Raw genomic sequence first — 20,956 nt, 5'->3', positions numbered from 1 at the left:
CACATTTGGATAAGCCAGCCTCATTTTGGAATAAGGTGCTGTGGACTGATGAAACTAAAATGGAGTTATTTGGAGGTAACAAGGAGCGGTATGCTTGACGAACAAAGAACACAGCATTCCAAGACAAACACTTACTACCCACAGTAAAATGTGGTGGCGGTTCCATCATGCTTTGGAGCTGTGTGGCCAGTGCAGGTACTGGAAATCTTGTCAAAGTTGAAGGTCGCATGGATTCCAGTCAGTACCAGCAGATTCTTACAAACAATGTTCAAGAATCAGTGACAAAGTTGAAGTTGCACTGGGGCTGGATAGACAATGACCCTAAACACTGCTCTAGTAAACCTTGTGCTATCCCAGGCACTTTAACGTTGGGAGTTGGGTCATCTAGACCCACTAGACCAGGGATGCCCAAAGTGGGGCCCGCGGGCAAAATCTGGCCCGCCAAAGGTTTTCTTCTGGCCCGCCGAGTCGTGGCTGCGCAAGCCGCCGTGTTTTTGTAAAACCCCTTAACCTCACATCCATTGTCTATGATGGTGAAAAGTCTATGACTGTAATTTACTTTTGTTCTCCAGATGGCGCTGTTAGCACCTTTGCTGCCCACCGCTGCCACACCCTCTCAACCCCATGCACTGAGTGTCTTCTTTTATGTCCTCACTGCTCTGCATACCGTTCTTGTGCTGTCCTCTCTCACGTCCTCTTTACCGAAGTCTCACAAACACATAAAGCGCACCGCACCATAGGGCAATCCTTACATTTTGGAGAAGATTTACGACTCTAAGACTTTTTCAGTTTGTTAAGATGGAACGACAACGGCAGTGGCACACGGATAAGAGGCATTTTAAACAAAAGTGGGAGGATGATTATTTTTTTGCAGAAATCTCTTCTAAGGCTGTTTGTCTTATTTGCCAGCAATCCGTGGCTGTACTGAAAGAGTACAATATACGTCGCCACTACGAAACTAAACATGCGGTCTTCTCCAGATACAAAGAAAAAATCGAGCGAGATGCTATCGAAACTTCGGTCACAGCAAGCCACCCTCACGAGGCCCTCGACAGCACAAGACTGCGCCACACGGGCCAGCTACGAAATTTCGGCGCTAATTGCAAAGAGTGGGAGATCGTTTTCAACGGGAGATTTTGTTAAGGAGTGCCTGTCCACAGCTGCTTCAATAATGTGCTCTTCCCAAGAAAGAGTTTTTTCCCAAATTAGCCTCTCGCGCAACACAGTGACCCGCCGCGTTGAAGATTTGTCTCGGGACATTAGAGATCAGTTAACAGTAAAGTCAAGAGACTTTGTTGCTTTCTCACTGGCATGTGATGAGAGCACAGACATTTCTGATTCAGCGCAGCTTTTGGTTTTTGTTCGGGGAATTAACGCTGACATGGAAATAACACAGGAGTTGGCGGGACTTGAGACGCTGCGAGGGACGACAAAAGGCGAAGATTTGTTTGCGGCGGTTTCAAGAGTCCTGGACAAATATAACTTGAGTTGGGACAAAATGGTTGGAATAACAACTGATGGTGCACCTGCCATGATTGGGAAAAAAGCTGGCCTCACTGCTCTCATTTCCCAAAAAGTTTCAGAGTGTGGGGGAAAGGTAGCGCAATACCACTGCATCCTGCACCAGGAACAGCTGTGTGCAAAGACGATCGGACTGGCAGACGTCGTGCGCGATGTCGTTAAAATCATTAACTGCATCCGCTCAAAGGCACTCTCACACCGCCAGTTCAGAGCATTTTTGGATGAAGTTGATGCGCAATACAAAGATATTCTTTACCATCAGGAGGTGCGCTGGCTGAGCAGGGGGACTGTGCTCAAAAGATTTTTTGAGTTGCGCCAACTTATCGCGGAGTTTCTGTCGAGTGCGAGCAGGGACACACAAATCCCCACTGATAAAAGATGGATTTTCGACGTGGCCTTTATGGTGGACATCACCGACCTGCTCAACAATCTGAATGTTAAACTTCAAGGCAAAGAACAGATCATAACGGAGCTGTTTGACCACATCAAGGCTTTCCAAATGAAGCTGCAACTACTCTGCCGGCATTTTTCAGCAGGTAAGTCATTAACATGCTGCACACAGACTTTTGGCTGTTTGTTATTTGTGATTGTAACACGTGCTGCTCCATGTGTGTCAGTCGCTGTGATGTGTCGCTGTCCGTGGTGCTTACGCCTGTTTGACAGAAAACGTAACTGTTTGTCTTTGTGGGTTTGCTTTCATTGCTCTGTTGTCTTTTGTGTCCTGTAGCTTATGTACCTCATAGTAGTGCTAATTATACTAATGGACGCATTCTTATTTGACTTTGTCTCTTCAGGAAACTTTGCACACTTCCCCAGCCTGAGAGACGTGAATGTGGAGGTGGACAGGTTGCCAGAATATGGAGAACTTCTCAGCAACTTAAATAAGGAGTTTGATTTGCGCTTTGTGGACTTAAAGAAAACTGCAGGTGACATGGAGCTTTTTTCTCAGCCCTTCAGCGTGAGTCCCGACTCAGTTCCAGAGCATTTGCAGATGGAGTTGATTGAGTTTCAATGTGACACAGAGCTAAGACGCAAATTTGTATCACTACCCTTGAGGGATTTTTATCCACATGTGTCAAAACAAAGATACCCACAGATGAGAAAAAATGCACAAGTGATGCTATCTCTGTTTGGCAGCACCTACATTTGTGAGCAAACATTTAGTCTCATGAACCTGAACAAGATCAAACTCAGGGGGACCCTCACAGACTCACACTTGCAAGACATACTAACACTATCAGTGAGTAAGCTGCAGCCCAACATTCAGTCACTGATTAAGTCAAAAGACCAGCTCCATGTCTCTCATTAAGGATCGCAGTTTGCTGTTTTCATTGGAAAAAAGTTTGTTTTAGTTTGTTTTTGTTTTTTAGTTGAAAATTGCCAATGAGGCCTTGCTGTTATGTTTAATGGTTTGAAAGAATGTTTATTTTTGTGTGTTACCTTGATGAATACAGAATCAAAATAAACACATTAAAGCATATTCTTTGTTTTCTGCTTTTATTTAATGACATACAAAAAACGTGTTGTATTTGGCCCACGGTCCACGATCACATTTAGATTTTGGCCCTTTGAGGAAAAAAGTTTGGGCACCCTTGCACTAGACAGTGCGCTGAACCTTTTGTCTTCAATGATTTGTGATATTCACTGGTGTCCATGGATTATATGAAATCCTCTTCACCTTTATCCACCTTTGTCATGGTAGGGAGAACACGTCAAAGTAAGGGTGGGGTCATCTAAGATAGCACAAGGGATAAGGGTTACACATAGTAGGACAAAATAGCTTGGCAAAACACAGTGAAAGAGCAAGATTACTAAACACATTTGGACAAAAAAAACACACTTAACCCTTGTGCTATCATAGGCACTTTAACATTGGGAGTTGGGTCATCTAGACCAGTGTTTTTCAACCTTTTCTGAGCCACGGCACACTTTAACCTTAAAAAAAATCCCGCGGCACACCAGCATCCAAAAATTAAAAAAAAAGGAGAAACTCATAGTCTGTATTGATCTACAGCCCCTCCACAATCTCACATGCATTTTTGAGATAATTGTTACAGAAAAAGCTGGAAACTGCAGCTGTTTTTTTCTAAAAGATGCAATAAAAGTTAAGTTAGAAGATTTAAAAACAGTTTGTGTGTTCGTTAGTTTCAAGACGTTTAACAACAGATCTCCTTTTGCGCTGTCACTCTCACAACCCAATGCATCATGGGAAATGTAGTGCATAAAACGGCCGAAGATCGGTTTTCGGAGCTTCATTGTTTTGTTCACTTGTTCCACGGTCTGATACCGGATTCTGTGGAAAGCTACACCGCTAAAGACAAGCTTTAGCTGGTATTTCTGTTAGAACTGAGCGACTTTACGAGCTAAATCGGGACAAGGAAGTGAAGACTTTAACCACTTCTGATTGGTCAGACTGATGACATGTGATTAAGCCCCTCAAGAATGATTGGTGGAGACAGTCAAAGGGACGGGACTTTTCCCAAATACAGCCGGAGCTGCAGCTGAATCACGGTACGGTCATTCTTATCAAAATATCTTTAATAAAATAAAATAAACGCAAAGAAAAAGTATTTTACGATCTTTTATATTCCTAACTCCTCAGTGTTTTCTCAGGGCCTGTTTGGATGAACACAGAGCTGAAATCCTGGAGATGGGAAATGTTTTTAGATCAGTTAATGAGGGCAATTTTCCACGGCACACTTGACCATCTCCCACGGCACACACTAGTGTGCCGCGGCACACTGGTTGAAAAACACTGCAATAGACAATGCGCTGAACCTTTTTTCAATGATTTGTGAACCTCACTGGTGTCCATGGATTACATGAAATCTTTCCACCTTTATCCACCTTTGTCATGGTAGGGAGAACATGTCAATGCAAGGATGGGGTCGTCTAAGATAGCACAAGGGTTAAAAACAAATCAGAGCTGTTGGCGTGAATGTGGAGATGTAAATGTAGACCATTCTCGTGTATTTTGGAAGTGTTCTAATGTAACAGGATTTTGGAAGATGGTTTGTGTTTTGTTTTCATGTAACATAAACTAATAACAATAAAGTAAAAAAAAAAAACTGCTTCAGACCAGGTTATGTTCAGAGCATGAGTTGTTATGGCAGCTTGACATCGCCTGAAACATACCTCTATTTTTGGAACCAAAAGTTAAGGTTATCTTCTTCCTTAGCCACAAACGTACCGTAGTAACTCACATAACCTGCTTTTTGGATTACCCCCCAGGTACTATGCAGCACTGTAGTGCAGTTATTAACCTGCTAACACCTTGACAGCAGTTTGTGTACAGACCAAATGCAAGGTTCATTTGGCTTCATACAAGGTTCATACTATATTTACGGCCTATGGTCTCGGCTGAGCCCTGGGAAGTTGGGAGAGGGGGTTGTGCTGAGTGCGCACAGGGGGTCGTTACACGTGCAGCAGCTGTAGTGAACCGAGTATGAGGGAGACAGAGAGAGCACCAGGTGCAAAGACAACAAACTACATAAAAAAAAACAAACGTAAAGTACGTAAAGAAAATGAGTGAGGCTTGAAAAAGAAGCAAAAATCTGGAACCGTTACACTTTTACTTATAATACAAAGAAAGGAAGCCTGTAGAGTCTGCAGGAACATAGTTCCATCTAGAACCGGCTCCACATCCAAAATGCACAGAAAGCTGAGAGAACCTTCTCCAAAACAGGCTAGATCAACACTGACAGATGAAACCCGTTCATTTCCTCAAAGTCACTTTTAAATGCCAACCTTTGCTGTGAATAAATTTTTTTTTTAAATTTGAACCATTTTATTTTGCCCATTTTAATTTGTACTTTATGATGTGATTGCAGTGTTTTGTGTTGTTTTGCCTCAAATTTGTTTAAAAAAGAAAAATCTCAACTCTTTTGTGTACTGTAGTTAAAAGTTGAATTGTGAATAGCTGTTTTTTTTTGTTTGTTTTTTTTTACAATTTATTTTGAACATTTTACCTGTAATGAATAATGTTACATACTTATCATACACTTGAATCAAAGCACATTTTTTACATTGGTTATGCATTTTGTGCATACTGTTATATAGCTGTTGACAATAAAAAAGCAACAAAACAATCTAAAGCAGTATTTTTCATCCTTTTTTGAGCCATGGCACATTTTAACCTTGACAAAAATCCCGCGGCACACCAGCATTAAAAAAATATTTTAAAAAAATAAAATTAAAACAGTCTGTATTGATCCACAGTCCCTCCATGATCTCACATGCATTTTTGTGATAATTGTGGCAGAAAAAGCTGGAAGTTGCAGCTGTTTTTTCTAATAGATGTAATAAAAGCTAAGTTAGAAGATTTAAAAACTTTTTGATTTGTGTTTGCTGTTGTTTCAAGACGTTAAGAGGAGAGACTCGTTGTGCGCCGACACGCTCACGCTGTCACTTTTAACCCAATGCATCATGGGAGATGTAGTTAAATAATCGGCCGAACGCAGAGACTCGCGTCTCTGAGCTTCATTGTTTTGTTCACTTGTTCCACGGTCTGACACCGGATTCTGTGGAAAGTTACACCGCTAAAGACGAGCTTTAGCTTGTATTTTTGTAAGAACTGAGCGACTTTATCAGCAGAATTCAGAGCAAGGAAGTGAAGACTTTAACCACTTCTGATTGGTCAGACTGATGACATGTGATTAAGAATCCAAGAATGATTGGTGGAGACAGTTAAAGGGGCGGGACTTTTCAGAAAACGGCTTTAGTTGCTGCTAAATCGCGGCACTGTCATTCTTATCAAAATGTTTTTAATAGAATCAAATAAACACGAAGAAAAAAGTATTTTATGATCTTTCATATAGCTAATTTCGTAGTGTTTTATCAGGACCTGTTTGGATGAACTAAGAGCTGAAATCCTGGAGATGGAAAATGTTGTTAAATCAGGTAATGAGGACAAGTTCCCACGGCACACTTGACCATCTCCCACGGCACACTAGTGTGCCGCAGCACACTGGTTGAAAAACACTGATCTAAAGAGCCATTTTGGAGCTAAAAGAGCTGTTTCTTTTTTTGCTAGCCAATCCAAAACTGCCAGTTCTCTAAGAAGAGCTGGTATTCCCATCACTACCCCTAATCTCAGATTAGCAGCACATTTGCAGGCAACAGGGATTCAGACAGTTAATCCAAAAACCCTTTAACCCTTGTGCTATTTTAGATGACCCCACCCTTACAATGACGTGTTCTCCCTACCATGACAAAGGTGGTTATAGGTGGAAAGTAGGGTTGGGCGATGTCCCCTAAATTGGCCGTTGACGATGTATGCAGTCAGCCATCGGGATGAACGATGACATCGTCGGAGGGGGGGGGGGCGCTATTTTTACATTTTTCGTTCTTATATATCTGCTATTCGATATTTTACTTTACGTTTTATTTTATTTCCCAACTAATGACTAATCCGCGATGATCCACTATAAACTGAGGGAAGTGACTTTAACAAAAAAAGTAACAAACAAAATAAAAAAGTAGTCCGCTCCCGCACTTGACTAGTGAAGTGGACCGGCGGAGCGCGGATTTACAGCTTTGTGTTTTATGGGAACGGGGGGGGTGCTTTGTTACATGAGCGGTATGTGTGGGAGATTTAAGACTGCGATCCGTCCCGCAGCTCTAGGGGTACAAGCAACCGAACTCAGAACCGGGTCTAAAAGTGTGTGTCTGAGCACAGCTCGGATCGTCAGCACACACACACACAGCGGTTTGAGCTTCAAAGCAGAAATGTCGCTCAGTCCTTAGAAAACATTCAAACAATGACGTGGATTTGTGTTTCCAGCCGTGTCCCGACTAAATAAAGGCTGATGTTATTCACAGCATGCAGCGCCACCCAAAGCTAATGTTGTTAGCCCGTGTTAGCATACTGCTAATCCTGACTACGTTCAGAAAAAGCACTGACCACACGGATTAAAATTCAAATGATGAGCGTACAGGTGTTTCATAATAACCGTAACATTATTAATAGCACGTTTAGAAGATCGTCTCGTATTTTACCGAGCTGACATGTCAATGTATATAGCCGCTCAGCGCTGTTTAACATTGTTTTGTATTGAATTGTTACATTCAATAAAGTTTGGAAAAAAAGCCGCTCGGCGGAAGTTGTATCCCCTTCCGGTTTTCAAACCCAACTGCGCATGTGCGAATGATTAATTCCGACCGAAATTGTGACCTTAGTGAACGTTTTTATATTCTGAAAACATTTTTCTGGGCCCATGTACACGGTTGGATTCTAATCCGACCATTGATCCCATCAAGATATTTTGTACATGTAACCGCGGCTTATGGCGTCGACTCGCAACGTGGCAGGGGCGTGGCATCACGATGGTGTCTCTCCATCGGGATGTCAGTCATCCATCACGATGGACGATGATATCGTCCATCGGCACAACCCTAGTGGAAAGATTTTATGTAATCCATGCACACCAGTGAAGTTCACAAATCATTGAAGAAAAATGGTTCAGCGCACTGTCTAGTGGGTCTAAATGACCCAACTCCCAACGTTAAAATGCCTAAGATAGCACAAGGGTTACAGCTGAAAGCAAAAAAGGGTGCATGACCAACGGCCATTGCTGTATCCTCACAATTATCAGTCCTAGAGGCCTCCCCTACCCCTTTACTCAACCACAAAAACATTCACGTCTTGTTCTGTTCTACAGCAAGTGTCCTCTGAGACTGTTTTGCTAGCTTCTCCCTTTACGGATCTCTTTAGCCAATATTTGATGGTCACTTTAACAGGATACATCTATTATTCATTGGCCGACTCTGCTAAGAGTTTTATACTGGCACTGTGCTGTGGTTAACCTCTCTGAGGATAGACAAAGACTATGGAATTTCTCCTTTTTTAATTATTTGGATGCTGCTGTGCTGCGGGATTTTTGTCAAGGATAAAGTGCGCCTTGGCTCAAAAAAGGTTAAAAAATACTGGGCTAAACGCTTTTATTTTAAATACACAATCTGTACATCCATCTTTGCAAGTTTGGATGTTGTTTGTTTGTGAAATGCAGACATGCTGCAGAGGCCGGTTGACGCCATAAAATGGGCGGCACCCACAAGGACGAAAGCTGGTGCCTCAGAGATTGAGTTGTCTTACTTTCGGGGAAGAACTGTGAAAATAACTAATATCGTGTAAGAAAATCGTTCTGGTGTGCCAAAGGTAATATATTAGCATAAATATGGAAAGGCCTTTAAATTAAAACCCACCCACCAACCAAATGCAGGTCATACTCAATTTGGCGGGTAGAAAAACTATTCAAACTCGCAACCATAACTTTTAAATGTCTGCTCTTTCCCCCACTTGGCTTCCACAAACATCCATCCCAGAGTTGGTTTAAACATTAAATTCAGACTTTATTGTGCAGAATAATTAGCCACATTCACCAGGTGCATTCAGGGGCTGCATGGAATTTCCGCACTTTTGTGGTTTCATTAAGAGCTCACTGTTGCCGCATTCAGGTGCGCTGGTAATTTCTAGCGTTTGCTCACACTGACTTCAGCCAACGCAAACACACTTACCTGTTGCTCCATGTCATTGTAAGTCTTTGAAATAACTAAGACTCACAAGTACAACATACTGATTTGTAAGAACACACAAAATTATGCAAAACACTGCACATATTTCAATATATGCGGTTTTGTCTATGCATGACATTTTTGTGAAACATCAAAATAAATATTGCCATAGTAATGTTTACTCTGACCATCTGACTGGTTCCGATGTGGCAACGTCAGTGTAGCAAAAAACTACCACATCACTAGTCTGGAGCAGGATGTAGGAAGGTGTTTTCTATGGGTGATGTCACACTCACTTGATCCAGTTTTTTCGCTGCAGCAAATATTTACTCAGTAATTTTTCATGACAATAAGAATTATTTAAAGTATTATTCGGTAAAAATATTTTAAAATTACACTTTTTTACCAAGTATTTGCTCACCCATCCAAATGATCAGAATCACGTGTCCTAATCACTTGGCCTGGCCACAGATGCATAAAATCAAGCACTCAGGCATGCAGACTGTTTTCACAAACATTTATGAAAGAATGGGCCACTTTCAGGAGCTCAGTAAATTCCAGTATGGAACTGCAATAGGATGGCACTTGTGCAACAAATCAAGTTGTGAAATTTCCTTGCTCCTAAATATACCGCAGTCAACTGTCAGCTTTATTATAGCGAAATAGATGAGTTTGGGAACAACAGCACAACAGCAACTCAGCCACGAAATATTAGGCCACGTAAAATGATGGAGAAGTGCAGAGTCACCGACTTTCTGCACGGGCAATTGCTACAGAGCTCCAAACTTCATGTGACCTTCAGATTAGCCCACGTATAGTACACAGTGAGGTTCATGAAATGGGTTTCCATGGCCGTGCTGCTGCATCCAAGCCCCACATCACCAAGTGCAACACAAAGCGTCAGATGCAGTGGTATAAACCACGCCGCCAAAGGATTCTAGAGCAGTGGAGACGCGTTCTCTGTAGTGATAAATCACGCTTTTCTGTCTGGCAATCTGATAAACAAGTCTAGATTTGGAGGTTGCCGAGAGACTGGTACATTTTGGACAGCATTTTGCCTAGTGTGAAATTTGGTGGATGAGGAATTATGGTGTGGGGTTGTTTTTCAGGACTTGGGGTTTGCCCCTTAGTTCCAGTGAAAGGAACTCTGAATGATTTAGGATACCAAAACATTTTGGAAAATTCCATTCTCTCAACCTTGTGGACAGCCTTCCCAGAAGAGTTGAAGCTGTAATAGCTGCAAAAGGTGGGTGGCATCACATTATTGGTTAGGAGTGGGATGGCACTTCAGTTCATATGTGAATCAAGGCAGGTGAGCCAATACTTTTTGGTAAACGTGTATGTGCGTAAGAGGATTCGATGGCGTATACATTTCCAAAGTCAATACGATTTTTTTTTTATTGACCTTAAACCTTATTCTTACACACAAAATGGGCCAATCAGGTAGTCAGGTACTCAGTGACATCACAGATCAGTAAAACCAGCCCGTCAATTTTCCAAACATGGCTTTTATTAAGTGAAACTAGAAAGCTTTTCATCGACAATTGTGTTGAACTCAGTGGATTATTAATAAAGTGACACAAACCTGAGGCAGAGATTAGTATCTGGCATGCTGGTTTCAGAGACTTTCAACTATAAAATTATATAAAAATGAAACATGAATGAAACTTCAATGCGATGGAGCTATAAATAAAATATAATTAGAGGCAACAATCTGAAAGGACCCTCTGGTTCACCGTGAAGTAAATGACTGTGGATATGATTTCCACTCACTCTTAAAGACTCACTCTGATGAGAAGGTTTTAGTGTTTTTAACATGTTCTGTAACATTTTTCTGATGATAGAGGGCATGTATACAGGAAATTACGCTCAAAATTGTATTTTCTTTATTCAAATCATTGAGAATCATGAGCAGACAGAAAAATGTTGTTGGAAAAAGATCATATTCATAATATAGAAAATACGGTGGGCAGGCCTCCCTGCTCTGCTCCTGTCTGATGCATGCACTTGTAGATGACTGGATCCATGTAGATCCTTGTTTTCGTTGTCTGAGCTGGCTTCTGGTTCAGTACTGTACAGATGGATAACTCAAGTATTGAGTACTCTCGATTTTTGTTGTTGCACTGGTAATGTTAAGTTGTGGGTAAAAGGGCTGTAAGCTAACAGGAGAGCATGTAAACAGATAGCTAACAAATGGGTCACAGGAAGGGGGTGGGGTTGCCTTTATTTTGTCTTTAACTCATGTTAAAGACAAACACTTCAACATTTCAACAAACCAACATTTCTCAACTATATGTATGCCAAAAGAAAGGACGCGGACTCGAGGAATTCCTTTCATGTGGAGAGCAAAGTAAAAGCTTGTACTCAGACAATGCACTAGTTTGCTCTGAGTTTTGCAAAGATCTGCTCCCACCTTTATTAGAATCTGGGTGTTTCCTAAAATACAAAATGTGACATTTATTTCTAAAAGGTAAGGGGTACAAATATATACACACACACACGGTTTACAAAAGTTAGGAAACTAATCTAAACATTTCTTGACATCGTCAGGAAGCTAATCAAAACATCCCTTGTTCACCGCTGTAGATTAGGTCCATTTATTGCAGATTTAAGGTGAACAGCTGCCGCTGGGTCAATACAAAATCTTTTACTGCATTCCCAGGATCACATTCCTCGCAGAAAAACAATGAACACACTTTATCATATATGATAACAAAACAGTACAAAAGTTCTGAGTAAATATGGGATAACGTATGTACAAATTTATTCTAACAACTCACCACTGTTATGATGTATCAGTGCAACCTTTCACATTTATGCATAGCTTAAGTCCAAACATTCTGCAAAAAGTGTTACAAAAAAATCTGCTTCACTGCATACATCCAATTATTTGCGTGTGGTAATAAAATATTTCATTAGGGAGCTGGTTTAGCTCGTGCTGGGTTACGGTGCCTTCCGTCCGTGAAACCAGGGTTTAAATCCAGGCTGCTCTCTATTCCCTTCTCTACTGCTGTGCCGGTCCCAAGCCCGGCTAAATGGAGAGGGTTGCATTAGGAAGGGCACCCGGCGTACAACATTGCCAAGGTATCCATGCGAATCATCCGCACATACTGGATGTTTCGCTGTGGCGACCCCTGATGGGAAGAGCTGAAAGAGGAAAAAAAAAAAAATATTTCGATAGAAATGAAGAATAAACTATTGAACTTTGTAGTAGCTTATTCCAAATATCTTTTTTGTGCATATTGCAAAAAAATGGACCTCAACTTAACAGCTGTCTGTATTACTTTTGTTTTTGTTATACCTGTGTAATAAATCTGGAATTTCATTATTTTTCTCACGTAAATGGATAGATGAACACATGTACTTTGTTTTAAATGGTTAAAAATGCATTTATTTTACTGGAAAAAAGAGAAAATGTGGTTTCTTTGTTCACGATTCCTTTTTTTTTCCCACACTCATTCTATCTGTTTCAGTCAAAGAGGCTCGTAATCTGGTTCCCATGGATCCCAATGGTCTGTCAGACCCCTATGTGAAGCTGAAACTGATCCCGGATCCTCGAAGTGAGAGCAAACAGAAGACCAAAACTATTAAGTGCTGCCTCAACCCCACCTGGAACGAGACCTTCAAATTGTAAGACTTTTTTCTGCAAAATATTATCTTCTCTTTTATCCCTCTTATCGCTGAGCCTTACTAAGTGTAGGCTTCCAAGACCTAACCCACTGTTCTTGCGAGTGTGTTTAACCATTCAATTAAAAGAAAACATCATCTGGCTTCTTCTCTTTGTAAGATCTGCACTGCAGTGTTCTCTGAGCTTTAGCTGCAGAAAGGAAGATTGAAACATTTAGACCAGTTTAGGGATAAATGCACAACATCTGTAAAAACAGGACAAATTCATGCAGTTCAGAAAAATAAATGCCGAGATTTTTTTTGTGAATTTCCATAGAAAATGAGCAAATGTGTGTGGCCAATGACTTTTTAACCTTTTTTGAGCCAACAATTTGGGCCAAAAGTTTGCATTTTTCTGACACCAGATCCCGTGGGAAGCTACACCGCTAAACACAATCTTTAGCTGTTGTTTTTTTGGTTGGAACTGAGAGACTATATGAGTCATGTCGGCACAACCACATCTGATTGGTTTGATTCATGACATATATGATGAAGCCCCAAAGAATGCTTGGTAGAGAAAGTTTAATGGGGTGGAACTTTTTCTAAAATGAGAGCAATTGGCCAAAGTAGCAGCAAAATCGTGGCACAGTCACTCTTACCAAAGTGTCTTGAATAGAAATCAAATAAGCACAAAGAAAAAAGCCTTTAATGATCTTTCATATCCCTAACTACTCTGTGTGAAACCTGGGACTTTTTAGATGAACGCAGAGCTGATATCCTCGCAAAGATAAATGTATTTTAGACCAATAAGGTCAAACTGAATCGGTTTCCACTGCACATCTGGCCCTCTCTTATGGACACTAGTGTACTGTAGCACACTGATTAAAAACAATATCTTAAGGAATATAGAACATTTAAAGTTAATGTTCCCTAATAAAAGATTGTTGTAAACCTTTGTCTCCTAAATGTCTTTGTGTCTCTCCCAGCCATCTGAAGGAGTACGATAAGGACCGCCGCCTGTCGGTGGAGGTGTGGGACTGGGACCTGACCAGCCGCAATGACTTCATGGGATCACTGTCCTTTGGCATCTCTGAGCTCCAAAAACAAGGAGTGGATGGATGGTAATTTGAAAGGGGCAGGAAGTAAAGTTGGAGGGAAATTGGTAAAACAACAAAACCAGAGAAGGAGGAGGAGTAAAGGTGACCTCGTTTTCCCCCACTCTATAGGAGAAATCTCTTTTTCTTCTGGTTATAGTCTGTGCCAGGGCACCTCTATTCCATCTCTTTATCTTTGCTCCTTCATCTCTACTCTCTCTCATGTGCCTCTATCTCTCCATCTCCTGTTTTTTTTGTTTTTTTTGCTGACTGCCTTGTCAGGGTTTTTTCATGAGATGCCAACATTTTGTGACTTAAAAAGTCTCATTCTTGCTCCCACCACCAGGCATGAGCCAAAACTTGAAAGCTTATGCTTGGGATTCTCATTCAGGTTCTTATTTTGCTTCACATTTTCAGATCTTTTTCACATAATTTATCCTCTTAGGTGTAAGTCTGCACATACATTTTTGATTCCCATAATAATCTGATACAATACGTGTCCAAATGAAAGCATGAACGACTATTTATTGTAAATTACTGCATGTTAATTCTTTTTGCCGAATAAAAGATCTCTCAAAAGAGAAGCAACACTTCCTCTCAACAAAAAGGGGCTTGTATTATTTTCCACACTTTTGTTTTAGTAAATTGTAATTAAATGGTGAACTTGTAAGGTAAAAAGTTTTAAATAATAAATTAAAAAAAATAGTAATTTACCTTTCAAATCTGAGATGTGTGTGGGTTGGAATTTCATATATTTTTGTGTTGTCATGTACAGTCAAACAAGTACTTTTTAAAATTTTAATTTGGGTGTAAAAGTTGCCTGGTTGCTTTGACAACATTATGTTCATTCCTTAAGTGCATCCTTGTGTTTTCAAAAAGTAAGATTATCATTAGAGTATTAGTAAAAATAGCGCACTATGCTACAAATTATACCATTTATAAAATGCACTTTAACCTTAATGTTAAAAAAATAAATCAGAAATATGACAAACACAGAAATAACAAAACTAAAATCATATGCATGAATGTTCTGCACTTGCTAGCAGTTAGACATCCTTATGAACTGTTTTGAGTGCTAATGTCCTTTCTTTTCAGGTTTAAGCTGCTCTCTCAGGAAGAAGGCGAGTACTTCAATGTCCCTGTTGCACCTGAGGGGGAGGAGGCCAGCGAGGAGCTACGGCAGAAATTTGAGGTGTGTGTTGAAAACTTTCTCCTACACGAGTCTGAATGTGTGTATGTGTGTCTGAGTGAGGGCCACTCTGGGAGAGCTGTTGCCAGTTGGCAGGCACACTTATAGGACTGGCACATCCAGTCTGGCACATGGAAGGTCCAGACATGTGATGTGTGTGTGGGCCGACCACTTGCCTATTCATAAACACATTTGGCTTCAGCTGAGATAGCCTGGCTCAAAGAAGGCATCAAGTCGCAGACAATAGAAACTGATTCAGAAATGCCGCTTTTAGAGGCTGCTTAGTTATCCTTTGTGTAATGGAAATGTAATTGTTAACATAAGAAGAATTTGGATTTTTACTCTATAGGGCAAAGAAGGTCACGCTAGATAACTACAATAGAGTATAAGTCATATTTTTGGCTTAGTTTGACTGGGTGTGCAACCTATACCCAAGTGCAACTAAGACTACGGTCACATTATCCAAAATGCCACCCCACGATAAACCTAAGTGAAAGTTTTGCAGCTAAATTGCCAGGTAGCCGCGCAGCGTGTAAAAATGCAACTGCCACCTCCTGATTACAAATGCCACCGCTTGGCGGCTGCCGTGGTTTTAAAAAAACAGTTAAAATTAAACAGTGACTGAACATCTGCTGCCTGGTCACATCTGGAGGTCATTCGGTGGCAGTCCAACGGGTGGCAGGAATGCAGTAGCGCAACAATTGACTGGGAGGGTCTCCAAGGTCCCCAAAATCATATGATAAGCAGCTGATTTCAGACTCCCCCAGTGCGGTCATCCCACTGCCACATTCTGATTCTTAGAAATTGGACTGTAGCAGCAATCGGCCGATGGCAATGGCAATGACAATCTGGCGATTGTCATTGCCATTGCTGCTGCACAAAACTCATCATGGTGTTAATAGCACATCAGGGACTCTAAAACCTGGGTATTGACAAATGGGGGTTGATGGTGAAAAGAATGTGAAGATGTCAGAACATTGAGAGGCATGTTGTCTAAAAATTAGGGGTGTAACTATTCATTTTACCAACAATTCAATTCGATGTTTTTGATTGCCGATTTAATTCATTTTCGATTTTAGTTCATTTTAAACAATCAGATTTAATACTGAACACTGAACTATCCAGGTCGGGGATATATTCAAACAAAAATTCAACCAGTGTAACTCAGATAAATATCTGGGTAATGAGCAGTGAAGGTGAGGTTTTTCAGATTTCTTGTATTTCTAGCTAGATAATCAAGTTTAAATTAATTATGTGTACAAAATAGGGGTGTGACGATAACCGCATCACCGTACTTCTTCTTGTTTAAAGGTTTTTATTTATTTTTATTTTTTTAAAGTTCTGCATATGGTAGGGCGATTGGAACTATAATAAACACATTCATCTTTTCAGATAATTTACTTTTCTGTTAGTCCTGTGTTCAGACTTCAAGGGTTTCTGGGGGAAACCTTTTATTAGTTTTCTCCTTCACTCCCTGCGCCGCGCCTCTCACTCCCTCTTGCGGCGCGGCTCTCACTGCCTCTACGCTGCACGCGGCTCCCTCTACTTACACACACACGCGGTTTCAGAAGCACATACACGTCCTCATTCTACAACAGAAGTTTCTGTCGCGCGAGGAAATACGACAAGTTACTGCGTTCTAATTATTAATTTTCATTGTTTAATTTCCATTACAAGCTGCGTGCGTTCTTGAGTGCGCGACACAGCCGCCCGGTCTTTGTGTTGGGGGGGGGGTTATTACTGTTCTCCTTCACTCTGTAACACCAAACATGAACGCGCACTGTTAGATTTCGATGAATATCACTACATGTTTTGATTCCGAACTATTTTGTGCAGCGCAAAGTTAAGTGTCTGTATAAACAAAGGCATATCCTCCTGCCCCGTGTTCTTCATGGGTGTCAGGCTTCATGGCTAACTGAAAGGTGACAAATTGTCTGCAGTCTCGTTTATTACTGTGCAATATGTAATATTCTGAGAAGATGTCTGTACCAGAGAGCACAGGTAAAGTGTAGCTCTAGAGCAGTCCGCTGCAGAAGAATCAACACACACCCCCAACACACTTGTGTGCGCTCCTTCCTCCTAGTCCTACACACGTAGTGCGCTGACACACACACGCATAGTCATTGTACAACACCTATATAGTTAGTTCATTAGTTAGATAGGTAGTAGTTAGTTGTTACTGTTATTTGTTGATAAAGAATACTCCATTGTAATTGTATTCATTTGCGACGCGGCCACCTGGGATTTTGTGTTTGGGGGGGGTACTTCGACATTGCGCCCCCTGCTGCCTTCATTGCCGCGGTGATCAAAAATCCCACACCGTCACAGCTCTAGTACAAACAAATAGGTAAACAAGAATTCATGTCAAATCCATTCACATTTAAGTTCAGCCCACTATTTTTTTTCCACAGCAAAATAATACAAATGAAACATTATTAGAACATTATACCACACTGTATGGTCTCGTCTTTAGAAAATTCAAAGTGTTATAACACCTTGAACCGAAATGATGGCTTTATCATTTTTTGCTGTCATCACGTGTCTGTTGTGATGGCACTTGGTCATTTTTATGTTATAGTAAAATAAACCAACCGTGTCACCATCTGAATGTTTTTTTCCTATTTTGATTCGATTTTCCATTTATCTCATTTCGAAATTATTTTTTAATGGTATAGGTCAAATCGATTCGATTCGGCCTCAGACAGATCTATTTGGTATTATCACCCCTTTGAAAAATGTGTACATTTGTAAATTGACAAGATTCTTATTTGTGCTCTAAATCTTAGTTGTGCATGACCAGTGCACCAGCCCCTCTCAATCCACGAAAACGACCAGGTTCTCATATTGTAACGTAGATAAGACAAGAACTGCCCCTACCAGGAGGAGCCTGCACAAATGTGTTTATTTTCACAATATGCACATCCATCTTTGCAAAAGTTCGAATGCTGTTTGTGTTCGTGGGTGAAACGCAGTACCTCAGAGATTGAGTCGTCGTAGTTCCGGATAGGAAAACAAGAAGTGAAAATAACAATATTTTATTGGACCAAAAGTATTTTTGTGACTTCGAGGAAGCAGCCATTTTTAAAAAGCCCTTCTATTGCCCCTAAAGTTAAAAGTTAAAGTTAAAACTACATAATGAACTACAGGGCAGACAACGGTGGACCAAGTAATATACAATGAGTTTTTAAGAGAAATGATCAGCTTATTATGCTTCTGGAATGTGGAGAAAAGGATATTTTTGATAGAAGCGTAATTTCAAATGGGTTTTAATTCGATTTCAGATTTTATTGGCAGATCAAGACTGCTATTAAAATGAAAAGTAAATAAAAGTCAAATGAGGAAGACAAATACAAAAATAAATGAAGCAAGACTCAGCAAAATGCTCATTTATAAAGGGATAAACATCTGTTTTATCGTCAAGAAAAAAACATTTTTTTTTTACAGTTAAGTATTTAAAATTAAAAAAACATCTGTTTTGTTTTGTAGCCTAACATGTATACAGTTTTGTGGACCTCCAGCTAGATGGTAGAGGCAGAAGTGACTCCAAAATTCTTTTAAATTGAATTTTTCCATGAAATTATCTCCCTTTTTCTCCAAACTGCTCTAAGAATCAGAGCAAAAAGTTTTCAGACCGCTCTAACATGAAGTGTTGGGGAGAGAAAAGCATCATTCTAAACATAAACATGGCTGTGAAACCATGGCTATAAAATTGTTAGCCTCTAAATTTACTTAAGATTGTGTTTTTTCAACACTTTGAATGAAAGCAAAAAAATGTTTTTAACTTTATACTGTTTTTGTGTTTCTCCATTTAGAGAGCCAAGATTGCTGTAGGAAAGAGCACTGAGGGGAAGTCTTCAAACGCGGCATCCCGGTTTGACTCCAACGGCAACCAAGATCGCATAAGGCTGTCTGACTTTAACTTCCTAATGGTTCTGGGGAAGGGCAGCTTTGGGAAGGTAAGCAGAAAAAAGCCTCTGATTGACTTTTTGTCCTGTCGATTCAATCTGCTCTTTTGCTCATGGTGCTGTACAGTATGAGGTTTACAATCAGGAAGTTTTTTTTATTTAACTTTTTTTATACAGGAAAGCTCCACTTTATAGCCACTTGTGAACATTAATCAAATTGAGTTGAATTTCTTGCCAACACAATGTGTTACTTTTGTTTTTCTTTTAAATAAAGTTCACAACAAGCAAAGGAATTCCCTTTTCAGAATCTCAAGAGTTTCTTGCTTTTTTTTTCTGTTAAGTTGTTTAGTAAACACAGATTTAGTCTGATTTGGGTCTTTTTATTCTCCAGACTGAAATAAAGGATAAAAATGGGAAAAAACAGTTGTTCTAAACTAATTCATGCAAGGCTAAAAGTACAACTTTTGCTCCAAACCTTCTCTTTATTGAGGACTGCATCATTTTTTATTGTGGAAACAGGACAGTAATTGTATCATACAGTTTTGTGCTTGCAGCCGTTTGCCTCCAAAAGAAATTGTTTGATGCACACAGCAGCTATCTTGCATTATGCAAAGGCATGTTTAAATGGATGTGCTGTTGCAAAGTCTCCTGGGAGTTTGACTGAGCTTCATATCTACAACCAAAGATTATAAGAAAGAAAAGAAACTATGGACAGCAGGAAAAGATAAAGAGAAGCCCAGGAAGATGGTGGATGGGTGGAAGGGAAGAGGCACAGAGGATGACATGACAAGTGAAGAGAGTGATGAAAGGAGAGGAAGACAGCAATGAAATTTGCGGTGACAACTTGACATGGATGAATTAAGAGGGAGGTGTGAATGAAATCACGGGGAATGAAAACCTGTGAGGAAGAGGGGGAAACCTCTTCCTCCTCATTCTTGCAGGTGGAGGAGAAAGAGGGGGAAACCTTGGGAAAGGAAGATTATGCCCCAAAATAATGAATCTATGAAAGTCAAGGGAGGATAAAGAGAACGTGGAGGGAAGAGGAATAAAAAAAAAGACTAAGCTAAGGAGTGGAGTGGCAGGGTGAAAGGAGACTGAAAGTGACTTAGAGAGCAAGACAGAAAGAGAAGGGAAAAAAAGATCATGATCTGTGCTTCAAACCTGCGTGCTGGTTCCTGTTTCCATGGCAACGGGCGTTTAAAGCTACAGTGATGCGTCACAGGGCCTGAATGGAGGCTTCGATCACAACGGGAAAATCCAACTCGACAGGTTTTTGAGACATGCATCCCTTTCTTTTTGTTTTTTGAAGGTAGATGTAACATGCACAGACATCAATCCATTGCAGTGCACTTAATTAATGCCCCCCCTCCTCCTCCTCCACTGATGAATAATCCCACAAAGGAGCAGGCGCTCCTGTGACGGTTGTCAGTTTAAAGCTCTCAGAGTTCGCGTGGGAGGCTGGTGTCTTCAAAGCTGCCTCAGTGTCCGAGAACAACATCCCGCTGCTGCTCACATTCCTCTGATGGCATTCCTGCAATATGACAAACACAAGCAGCATTTTTGATCCATGTATTTATTACCTGCATGCCAGGTGGGAACAGGGGTGGTTAAAAATGCACACGGACCTGTTTAAAACCACTAATGCTTTAATCTATTGTCAGTATTTCTCTCAAGAACTGGTGGTGGAGGACCAGGCTTGGTAGCGGAAGCTTAAACATTTAATGAATAAACTTGAACAAGACAAAAATCATGTAAAAACCAAAGAGGTGACGATAGAGCAGAGCAGAGCAGATGACTTGACACCAAACAACTGAAAACTACACACTTAAATACACTGAGGGCAATTTACTAAATTAAGACAGCTGTGGATGATCAACCGGAACATGGTGAGACTAAAAAGGAAAACAGAACAGTTAACAGAACAGTAAAAATTGAAAAATGTTGCTTTTAAATATTGTAACATCCGGCTGGACCTAATGAAAAGTCGGAGACGGCTATTTCTGAAAGTGAAGACTTTAATGTAGCTAAATGGTTGCTGTCGGCCACAACCACGCCAAACACATCACAAAATGGAAGACTTGCCCTGATGCTGTCTCCTCATTTGATTTCTGCGCACACACGCTCTGACG

At 40.6% G+C, this 20,956-nt stretch overlaps 1 protein-coding gene and 1 long non-coding RNA gene across 3 annotated transcripts in view; one reads left to right on the top strand and one right to left on the bottom strand.

Moving 5' to 3' along the window:
- Positions 1-20,956, top strand: part of prkcbb (protein kinase C, beta b) — a 306,409-nt gene that overhangs the window by 187,095 nt on the left and 98,358 nt on the right. For both annotated transcript variants that reach the window (XM_023957697.2, XM_023957696.2), the window contains exons 6-9: positions 12,507-12,663; positions 13,626-13,760; positions 14,829-14,925; positions 18,735-18,878. In XM_023957697.2, coding sequence (XP_023813465.1) covers positions 12,507-12,663; positions 13,626-13,760; positions 14,829-14,925; positions 18,735-18,878 — 533 coding nt within the window. The remainder of the gene's footprint in view (positions 1-12,506; positions 12,664-13,625; positions 13,761-14,828; positions 14,926-18,734; positions 18,879-20,956) is intronic.
- LOC110014724 (uncharacterized) overlaps positions 19,187-20,956 on the bottom strand; it is a 50,460-nt gene continuing 48,690 nt past the window's right edge. Inside the window, exon 2 of the long non-coding RNA XR_002289721.3 lies at positions 19,187-20,358. This is a non-coding gene — a long non-coding RNA (uncharacterized LOC110014724). The remainder of the gene's footprint in view (positions 20,359-20,956) is intronic.

This window comes from Oryzias latipes, chromosome 8 (assembly GCF_053564925.1).
Source record: "Oryzias latipes strain Hd-rR chromosome 8, Olatipes_Hd-rR_3.1".
NCBI lineage: Eukaryota > Metazoa > Chordata > Actinopteri > Beloniformes > Adrianichthyidae > Oryzias > Oryzias latipes.
The sequence above is the reverse complement of the archived record's forward strand: the minus strand, read 5'-3'. Positions and strand labels throughout refer to the sequence as shown.